At 43.6% G+C, this 11332-nt stretch overlaps 1 protein-coding gene across 1 annotated transcript in view; it reads right to left on the reverse strand.

Moving 5' to 3' along the window:
* The window catches only part of LOC104623330 (lipoxygenase homology domain-containing protein 1-like), a gene marked incomplete at its 5' end in the record, with an annotated part of 35810 nt that extends 25104 nt beyond the window's left edge, over positions 1–10706 (reverse strand). The window contains 5 exons of the mRNA XM_010290386.1: positions 1466–1626; positions 4783–4937; positions 6681–6816; positions 9180–9266; positions 10546–10706. Of these exons, the coding sequence (XP_010288688.1) occupies positions 1466–1626; positions 4783–4937; positions 6681–6816; positions 9180–9266; positions 10546–10706 (700 nt within the window). The remainder of the gene's footprint in view (positions 1–1465; positions 1627–4782; positions 4938–6680; positions 6817–9179; positions 9267–10545) is intronic.
* Positions 10707–11332: the final 626 nt, after the last annotated feature.

The raw sequence follows: 11332 nt of genomic DNA on the forward strand, positions 1-11332 counted from the left end.
CCTCCTTTTTCAGTCCCTGGCCTGAGGGGAATGCCCTGTGGACTCTGATGCTTCTGATCCACAGGATAAAGCTAAGGGGAAGGGAATCATCACTCCAAGCTGAGGGAAGACACCCAGTTAAACAGTCAAGCAAAGAGACGATTCAAAAGGAAATCTTTAAAATGAGCCAGCTGCACAGAGCAGTTAGGACACAGAAATGTTGCTGAGGAGTCTGAGCAAAAGAGCTCTTCACGTGGACACTTCATGTCCAAGTGAAAACCTGTCTAGCTTGCTTGCTTAACTCAGTAAAACATATGGTTGTTAAATATGTATCAAGAGGCAGCAACGACAACGTGGTGGTTTGTTCTTTGAAAAGGGAGAGACTGGCTGGCTTTTCACAACCGAGATGACGTTGCGCCTGCTACTCCGTGCCGTCTCCCTGGTGAGCTGGCTCTCTGACGTGAAGCAGCTTTAGCAATGCAGAGAGGCTGGGGCTGGCTCCTGTTTTGTGTTTGGCTGACTCCCCTCGTTATCGTGGAGTTCCTCCTGATTTACAGTGACAAGAGACAAGTAACCAGCTTAGAGGGTTTTACCTTTGTTTGCAATTTAAAAATAATTGTGTTTGCGTTTTACAACTCCACTTGTCCCCCAGGAGATGACTTTTTAGAACAGGTACTTGATGTTGCTAAATGGAGCTCAGTGAACTTCCATCCTACAGGGTGGACATCCTGGGAGGGCAAGTGGGACTTCACAGGACACTGAACTACACTGAAGTTCGTCTCTTATGTTTTCACCTAGTTCTCTCTAGTTTGTGCTGCAACATTGAGGCAAGCCCTAGTTAGTGCCAGGAGAGATGATGCATCTCATTCCCCACGGGTAGCGTCAGTACAGCACATTTCTTTTGGCCACTTGATTGTCTAGGAAAGAGAATAATTCATTTATAACTCATTCAAAAGGGTAAGTGACAGCCCTCTGCTCTACCGCTATCTCTGTCTGCAAGACAGGCATTTCCCTTCATGCAAGGAGCTCTCAAGTTGGCAGCATAGCGATTTTGCATTCTCCCAACGCAAAAAGAGCATCCCATTGCTCCTGGAAAGATGGGATGTGCATGTGAGGGACCAGAACCTCGTCCCGCACGTGCAATAAAACTAGCAGATTGCAGCGGATTGCAGAGCGCATTTCTGCAGCAGGCAATCACAGTGACACTGGGTGTGGTACTGGAAGGTGGCATTTTACCTTTTGGAAATTCTCTGTATTACTGAACTAATTGCTGAGAAGTTCACAATTCAGATTGCTGTTTGTTTGGTAAGGGGCGTTAGTCATATCTTAAACCTCCCAATCCACACTCTTTGCTTTCAGGCTTAGCAAAAATAACTGAATGAATGAATAAAAAGGATGAAGCTGTGCTCAGAACATTCCAGCCTTGGAACAGCTAGGCTCTTCAAAGTCTGGCAAATGCATAATTTGCAAGCATTGTTTCCAGTACCTGTAGCAGGGGAATTCCACAGCCTCACTTTCTGGCTGTCCTTCTTCCCTCACTATCACTTTGGCAAGGTACCAGCCACTGCTTCCTCCTTTGCCATCATGCCCTATCCTCACCCTCCTCACCTGCTTCAGCGTTACTGCTTCAACGAAGAATTCATCAGCCTTTGAGAAGGAGAAGAAAAAAGGTAAAGCAATATTCCTCCTTAAAAACAAACACACCAAACAACAAAATTTATTATTGCAATCAAACCAACATCATCAGCATGCTGCAAGATAATTCTTCACAAGATGAAGGAGAAAGTCTGAATTAATTTAGCAAAGAATGAAAGCTTGAATACTTGTGCTAGATGTATAACATTAGATTTACAAATATATGATCTGCCAGCATTTTAAATCTCCCACATCATTGCATGCCCTCCACAACTGCAAAAAAAAAAAAAAAAGAAAAGTAACGTGATTATTAAGAAGTTCGTACAGAGAAGGAGGAAAACCAAGTTCAAACCCCTGCCCAGATGTCAGCTTTCTGGGTAACCCAGGGCGGGTCACTTCAGACCAAATCCACGGAGGTATTTAGAGCTACAGTTCAAAGACATTACCCCACATTAAATTCAGGCGACATGGACTACTGAGCACAGTTTAACTCCAGCCATTTCCTGGCATGCAAGCATCAGGCATGGCTGCACAGGGGTATTTCCAGCTGCTCCATGAGTTGTCTTCAGAGGTTGGTGTGAACCTAACCCAGATGCTAAATACCCTTAATATCCCACAAGACACATGAATTTTATATCTTTGTTTGGTTGGTTTTTTCCCTGGAAAAGGGCTCAAATCGCCAGCCTGCAGATCAGCCTACGTGATGGCCCCTCAGGAACGGAGCCCTGATCGTGCTGGGAGCAGCAGTTCCCAACGGCTGAAGAAAGAAAGATATGCTGAAAGAGCGAGTTACTCCTTGGGGAATCAGGCCAGACAACTATCTGTGGTAGATGTACAGGTGCACACGCATGTACGGTAAGCGCCTGTGTAAACGTATTTCTGAAGCATACAATATCTATCTGAAATAAATATACATCCGAAACGTATAGCCCAACAAACACAATTGCCGTGGTTACCATCTGGCTGAGATGCATCATTAGGTAAGAGAAAGCTAATCAAACACTGTGATTCATTCGTTCTTCGTCTCTCAAAAGCCCATGAAGCACATACAGTGGTAGCATATACCCAGCTAGCTCCCAGAAAGCATGGTGACAAGGCACTGTTTATTTAAATGTTTACATTTGTTAAAACGATCGTGATATTTTCCATCATTCAGAACTCCAAACTGACCTTTAAAGTAAAGACAACTAAACATATTACCACTGTTTTAAGTGTTAATGATGTGCTTACATACACGAATGGGTGTTGCTTACATACACGAATGGGTGTTACTTACATACTCAAAAGTGAATCGGGATTTAAGGTATCAAAACCTCACTGAGTCAGTCTAAGTCAATAAAGTCTAATTCATTAGGCCTGATGTTCATCTTGCTTATTAATGGCTGATATAAATTAATGAGTAAGTAACTAAATGGAACTGCAGCAGAGCAAACACCTAATTTAGAGGCCTCTTTAAATTTTACCTTCTGTACAGGCTGTTAGTTTGCATTGGCAAGCAAACTTTTCAAGTTAAATTGGTAATCAAGGTACTATTGGCTTAAGTGGCTGTAGATTAGAGACCGCACTGACTAAGCTACATTTCTTTTTAACAGGGTATCTGAGTTAATCAGTGTAGATACACTCATTCAGTCGCTTGAACATACGAGCTCTAAATTTGTCAGGATCAATCCTTAAACAGCTTCCAATTCATTCACCAGCTTTCAGCTCCTCATGCTAAAAGAGAATTTTTCATTAACAGATTCCAGTTTTATTTATATAATGTGGATACTATTAATCACAAGAATCTATTTCCAAAATTGTTTTTCCTATTTTTTTTCACCTTCATGCGAGTTACCTTACAACTCCTTTTTGGGACTAAAAATAAAATAGTCATCATCTGTCTAAAATAATTTTGTCTTCTGTAAACCAAACATCTATTTTAGGAACTCCATCGAAACGGTCTTCAAACCACCACAAAAACGTGACTTATTTAGCTACCATTTTGACAAAACAAGACTTCACCAAATGACAAAATGCTGTCCGTTACAGCTTGGGCCTACCTTTTAAAAGTAAAAAATCTATAATGTAAGTGCACAGGCAAAAATATGATGCTTGCAATATCCATGTCTGCAAACCTTTATATCATCTAGAAGCAGAATGGATTTTTCCACTATGTAAATGCCACGTGTTTCCACAGACAGGTCTTACAGGCACAAGAAAACTGATCAAAGTTCTTTTAGTCTAAAAACTCAGTGATTTCAGTGAAGAACTGGAAATTCTGGACACTTAAAGGCAAATCCAAAGTGTTAATGCATATTTCAGAAGCCTAAATTCAATGGTCAATTTTGAAAACCTGACCTCCTTTTATCCTCATTTTCTTTCCACTCCAACTCTTCAACCAAATAATGACACAAAAGAGAGGAAATCTGCAGAGTTCTGTGATCAGCTTCTCAAAGTCTCCTCCAGGAGATACTGATCACATTTTACCAGTCTAAGCTGGACCCTAGAGATCTGAATTTGCCATATAATTGAATATATATTAAGCAGGTTGACCCCACAGATCAGATCAGCTTTAACTACAGTTTGACCTCTTCATTATCTCCAGCTTCCCATAGAACAAGCTCAGCCTTCAGTTCAGGCCATTTCCACCCCCCTCCATTGAGGACATGGGCATACAAAAACGTGTTGAAACATAGATTGATAGTAAGACACAAAAATTGAGAGCAGCACCGTTAAGGGGATACTGGAGGCAGTATAAAGGAATCTCACTAGCCTTTTGGTTCTGATTTTCACATTAAATAAGATGCTTTTTCTTCCTTTGCCCCAGGAGCCAAATTTTTGCCATGTTGGAGGGAGGGGAAAAGGCTCCCTCTTGTTCTTGGAAGATGGGCAGATTTTCTGGAAGACTCCCCCAATCTGAAGATGCAGTTTCATCAGTGAATACTTAGCTGGGGAGCAAACCAGGAGACTCTTATGAGCATACCAATGTCAAGAAAGGGCATGCTGTCCCTGCCCTAACCCTCCCTCCAGCAACCTGTTATGATGCTCTGTGGACATGATTTATTTCTTCTCACTCCCAAACTGGCAGGGAAATCAGCCAAGTTTGCAAATGCACGTCTCAAAAAAACCAGATCTACAAACCATCACACACTTTAAAACCCATCTTAAGGAGATGCTGTGTGAACTTACATTGCCTTTTTCAAATTTATTGACAGTGTTGATGCAGTTGTAGAGAATGCGTTCTCCCGTGTCTCCCTGGTCACCAATGAGGCAGACAAAGACATTGGCATCTGTGCCGCTCCCACTTACCGTCCCAGTGCAAACTGTCACCCGGTATTTTATTACTGTGGAGACATAAATTAATGAAAAATTTCATCAACACGATTAATTGCCATTTAAATTTACTACATTTTCCACAGACTTGCAATTAATTTTAAGTGTTCATACTTCCAGCTGAAGCTTCTGCTGAAGTATTGACTTTTATACTTCAATGTTATCACTAGGAAAAGAAAAAAAATAAAATAGAAAGGCCTGGAATCTTAAGAAAACCCATAAAACCTCTCCAAAGAAGCACATAGAAATGCCATCCCCTTCGGGTAAAACTTCATGAGTTGGAGTGCATAGCCTCCTGGGGGCCCCAGCCCTCCTACCTCCCTTCCTGCCTTCCCAAGAGGGTCATGGTGGTGGGGGACCATGTAACAACATGTTTGGGGAGAAACATCATTTGCATCACCCAGGGGCATGGCTGTTAGACAAAGAGAGTTAAAGAGGGCTGAGCACTCAGGGACCTGAGGAACGGACTTTTCATGTTGGCTTTATGTGGCAGGACAAGCTCAGCTGGTCCCATCTCCTTGGGACCCTCATAGTGCAGAAGGCTGGGTCACATCTTGTCTCCTTGTCACCTTTGAGGTCTTTATTTAGGATTTTGCTGGATGGATTTTGAGCTGTCACCTTCCTCCCCCTCACCCCACCCTCATTTCTGCCCTCCTGTCCCATTGTGGGGAGAATTTCCAGAATAAATTTCACAATGAAGAACCAGCCCACAGACCAACCTTCGGGACAGAGACCTTTTTCTCCAGCATTGGGATGGGACAAGAAGCAATGCTCCCACCCTCCCTCCTAAACCCGCCTGCAAGCCCAACACGTGGGTGCTGCATCTCGCCTCCACTCAGCACAACCATTCCTCACGGAAAAGTGCCTGCATTTGAACTCAAGCAGCCCTCTCCATGGTTGATTAAAAATACATTTCAAAACCAGGTTTATTTACATTTTAATAACATCTGCAATTACAATTACTCTTCCACTTCTGAGGAACTGCTCAGCTGCATGCAGATCACCGAGTTCATCAGAAATTTTAGAAACCAGGGGACTTGTGATCTACAGAGTGTGGAGCCCCATTGGGTGCTTTAGTGGAAATAAGAAAAAAATCCCGATGGGCACCTTGAGACACTCTGCTCTCCAAAATTCTCCCTCCATGTACATTTAATTCTTGTGACACAAAGTCAAGACAGAAGTGGCCACTTAAAGAAGCCAACACAAGTTCTGTGGCTTTCCCTAATTAAACCTCCAGTGCAACCATAGTTAACCCAGTAAGTATTTCAGATTGCTCACACATACTGAAGGATGCCTATGCTCTTGCACAACTGTTCTCTGCAACTTCCTATACTGTTATACATATCGCTGCATAAATGTGCATATAATTAAATAAAACTTTAAAGCCCAAAAATGATTGTTAAATTTTAGATTGCATTTCAGCTAAGCTTGCTTTACATCAACAACCCTTCAAACCTGGCATTTCTCATTTTAAGGGAGACTGGAAAAAATACAAGTTTGAAAAAAAAAATACAGCTCTGGAAACAATTGTGCTGCGGACAGATCTCTCCCATCTCCCACCACAGAGAAATCTGCTCAGAATAAGAGACTGGGATTTCTGAGGCTTCATGCAGCTAATGATGCACACAGAAAATACTGCAGAGAGAAAGTGCCAGAAAGAGAAACTAATTGAATTGCATCGGTCTGCCTGTGCATACCTTCCACAAAGAGGGTTTCTTTCTATCCAGCCCCTGCACGGAGCCCGTGGCTCTCACCTGGCATGACTTCAGTCACTAGAGATCCCTCCGCAGGGAGCTCCCGCACGATCTCATTGTCATCTTCATTTATATCTAGCCAGCGGCCACAGTTGAACGAGTATTTTTCTTTTGTCAGCGTTTTCAGCAGAGTTACCTTCATTAAAGCAAAACACTGCATGAGTTCAGAGGCTTAAAGACAAAAAAGCAACAAGCTCCTGACAGGTTTTTTGCCTGAGAAGCACGAGTAGGTAGAAGCAGAGAAATAACACGCATTAATAACAAGACCTTCTTTCAGATTCGCGCACTGCAGTGATGCACAGAGCAAAGTCTGTCATAGCCGATGGCTTTTCATTCCTCCTTTCTCCAATAGCTCCACGGTGTTGTGGAAGTTTTGATGGATACCGTGGCTCTTAGTAACTGCTCGTCATATACCACTGTATAAATCCACAGGGCAAATCTTGCACTCCTGGTCCCCACAGCTCAAAAAAAGTGCATGGCATATTTAGAAAACACCCAGAAAACAGCAACAAGAATGAGCAGAGATCTGCAGTAGCTTCCAAAGGAGCAATAAGCAAGTAAGGTAGGGCTCTGCGGATGGCTGGAGAAGTGAGTGAAGAGAGGGTATGATGAAGGTCTACAAAATCACAGGTGGTATGGAGAAAGCAGAGGGAAGTCACCTATTCACCCTACTGCTACAAGAAATACAGGGCGTCAAATGATGCTTGTAGAGCAAAGTTCAAAGCAAACAAAATGTCATGTGACGTCCTTGCCAAACGCTATTATGGTCACTAAAAGTTTTATTGTTCAAGGGGAGACTGGAACTTTTAAAGAAATAAATGCAAGAGAAACCTCCTAAATGCTTCCTGTTTTGTAGATCTGTTCAGGAACTAAGTCTCCAACAGGAAATAGTTGAAAGCTGGAAGAATATTAGTGGGAAGTATCATAAGTGCTTGTCCTTTTCTTACTGTTCTCTAATCATGCACTTACATGACACAGGAGAGAGGACGCTGGGCTAGATGTACTCCTGGCCTGACCGCTATGGCTGTTCTTGTGTTCTTGCAATAGAAAATGGAAGTCTGCCCCAACATGACGCAAGCCTGACGTGAAATGTCAGGAACAAAGCATGTTAAGGCTAAATGGAACAAAGCATTGCTAAGGCTTCATCTAAGTTCCTAGATGCTAAAATGGATGCACAAGCGATGGGATTCATGTGCCCTGAGCCTGATTGCATCTGGAAAACAGCCTGGCTGTATACAGGCAGATTGATTTCATGCGTCTTCTCCAGGCTTGCTTAGACAGTTTGGCCCAAGGTGAATCCTACACACACTGTCAGATCCCTCTTGTCCTCCCTGAACACAATTTTTGTGCAGGAAAAAAGGATACCCCAGGGAAATGTATAGCTATGGAAGGTCTAAACATTCTTGCTCATCATCTGTGAACAAATTAAAAGAGGTGATTGCAGTGGCCCAAAGTCTGACCAGCACTCTCTTTTTGATAAAGACCACAGCCAGACACCTTCTCCCACCATATGGTGAACACCACTTGATGCCCTCTCCCCACTGGAGAGGCCTTCGGCTGTGTATGCTTTCACAGCTCCCTGACAACGCAGGAGAGCAGGATCTGTCCAAGCCCATCAGAGGCACACAAGAAAAGTCTTTGAGCGGTAAATTGTGATTTATCATCACAGTTATTTATGGCTATGGAGCAAAGCGTATGTTTTGGTTAAGTGCAGAGAACATGTCCCAAGCTCTGCAAGAATATGGGTGAAGCTTAGAGATGAACTTGCTGCCTTGTAGACCCAGGCGAGGGCTGACAGCATGGTAATCATTGCTGGTGGAACAAAGGAACAAAGCAGCTGAAGATGAAGGAGATGACCCTTTATTTCCCAAACAGCTCAACGCTGCTCTCTTCTGCACAGTCTCCATGGGCTCCTCCAGTCTGCAAGTGTCCACCTCCTGCAACGCGGTGGCAGCCCTTCAGGGCAGGTTGTACTCCACTGTACAACAGGTCGCTACCACAATCAGTTTTTTGTTATGACCAGCCTAAATAGGCCATAGAAGGAGTGGGTTTGCCTCTCTGTATAGCAACTATGTCTAAGAGTAAGAAGCTTCTGAAGAGCAAGGGAAACCCCCCCTGATAGCAGTGAGGGGGGTCTGCAGTGGTCTGATGGTGGAAGGATGGGGAAACGTGCTTTTCATCATCGATCTGGGATCTTGGGAGCTGCCATTTACCATGGCTCTGAGCTGGGCTGAACTGAGAGAGACAGGAAGGAGAAGGAATTTCCTCCCAAAAAACACGCAATGAAACCTTCTCTCCCCACATACTTTTGCAAACACTACAATGTGCTCTCTTCACATCCCGCTTTCATGTAGGACTCCCATGTCCGCCACTTGGCCAGCGCTGTCTGGAGCGGGAGGCACCTCTGACCACTGCACATCACACTTCCAGCTGGGGAACGCAGTGACACACCTCTGTGACCAGTCTTGGCTTTTCAGCCTTCCCTTGCTGTCCCCTCACCTTATTCAGATGCCAGCCAGCAAAGGGATTTCTTTTCTCATGCCATATCCGAAGCTTATAAAATGTACCCAGATCAGGGAGCTCGATCTATAGAGGGGAAGAAAACCACACCGTTATCTATTTCTATAAGGCAGCAAAGCATACACACAAAGGACACCTCTCAACATCTTTTAAGAGCCAAATCAGAGAGGAGTCAAAAACTAAAATAAAAAACAATTATGTTCTTTCAAAGTAATAAACCCTACTCTGCAAGGACAGCTTGATGCTTCTCTTTTCAGCAGAAGAGAACATATAAGTTGAATCCAAACACTTTTGATCATGAGAACACCTTGAAAATGTTCCTCCCAGTAAGAACTAAGGCCAGTTGTCAAGCTTCAGCCCTTTCTCAAACAGGGTCTGCAAAGCACAGCCACGCTTCCTCCAGAAGGCATTACGGCTGCTGGTACAAAAGGGGTAGGTGTTTTGGTTACAGCCATGCATTAAAATCCTTTGTTTCTCAATATTTCTCTGACCAGTCCCCAGTTAACTTCTAAATATATTTGTTCCTAAACACAAGAAGACCCTCCCCAGCCTCCAAACCCAACGTGCTGTTTGAGCTCAGCCCCAAACATACACGGAGGCTCACATCCAAGGAGACTGGAGACCAGATCACTGATGAAAGGAAACACCGCTGCTAATTCTCCTGTAAATAGCCAATACCCATTTAGGCACCGGGGGAAAAAATAGGTAAATTATTAGCTGTATTTCCTTTAGAGAAATGGTCTAAGTGGGTGGAGCAGTCTATAATGTGAGTGGGGTAGTGCCTGAGGGGAAGACTATCTGCTTCAGGACCCACAAAGCAGATGTGGTACTTATTACCACCATGACTTGAAGTCGTCACCCCCAAGCACCCAGGAGCACCAGCCTAAGTCTTATTTGGAGAAGACGAGCCAGATCCACAGGTAGGGAGATCATTTGCAGTGCCACCAAACTGGATGACTTCACCTCCGCTTCAGAAGAATCTATTGAGGTAAAGATCTCATGCTGGTGATTTTCTGTACAGGGCTAAAGCTAATGCCCTGGAAAAGAATACCAAGACAAATTTCACAGATACGTATTTCACAGAAACACTAGGTTGGAAAGGACCTTCAAGATCATCAAGTCCAACCATTACTCCAGTGCCACCATGTCCCCTAAACCATGTCCTGAAGCGCCACATCCACATGTTTCTTGAACACTTCCAGAGATGGCGACTCCACCACCTCCCTGGGCAGCCTGTTCCAATGCCTGACCACTCTCTCAGTGAAGAAATTTTTCCTAATATCCAATCTAAACCTCCCCTGGCGCAACTTGAGGCCATAATTTACCACTAGCACAAGTTTCATACCATGAACTTGTCAGTCTGTCCAGTTTCAAAGTTGTCTGAATTGTTGTCCAGCTTCATCTCATCTGACTTCCCCTTGTCTCCATAAATCTGGAAGAAGATGGTGGCATCTGTCCCTGCATTCTTAATATCACTTGTCCAAATCCACAGAGACCAGGGGTTTTCTGCAAAGAAAAGTTCAAGACATTTTGTTTAAAAAGTAATTTTTAAAGGTGTCCTGGTAAAAAACATAATTTTCATTCTTTCCCCTGGTGGTAGAGAGGGCAGGATGGTACGAAAGAAGACCAGGATATTTTATCTTTTTCTGCACAAACATATCAGCTGCTACAAGACACACAAGAATAAGATTGTCTGGAAATATAATTCTGTGTTTCCATTTAAAATTAAAACCATAAATCACCAATTTCCAGGTGAACCATATTCTACTGTGTCATACATTACTAACAGGGTAATCCAGGGATATGCTCCATCTCTGTAGTTTCAGTATACTCTCCAACACCTAAAATTCTAGCTTCAAAGATCATTTTAAAGCCAGGGAAATACTGTCAGCTTTCTTTTTGTCAATGAGAAACGGTTTCCAGGTACTTGCATATGGTGCAATGCAGCTCCAGGTAGCTCCTAAAACTTGCTGCAGACGATCTGTGTCTGGAACAAGGAGGAGACGGACACAGCCACATATCACTTTATAGAATCTTTGGCTTCAAAGGGACCTTTCAAGGCCATCCAGTCCAACCCCCTGCAGTGAGCAGGGACATCTGCAACCAGAGCAGGGTGCTCAGAGCCCCGTCCA

Source organism: Phaethon lepturus, unplaced genomic scaffold, assembly GCF_000687285.1.
Source record: "Phaethon lepturus isolate BGI_N335 unplaced genomic scaffold, ASM68728v1 scaffold13357, whole genome shotgun sequence".
Classification (NCBI taxonomy): domain Eukaryota; kingdom Metazoa; phylum Chordata; class Aves; order Phaethontiformes; family Phaethontidae; genus Phaethon; species Phaethon lepturus.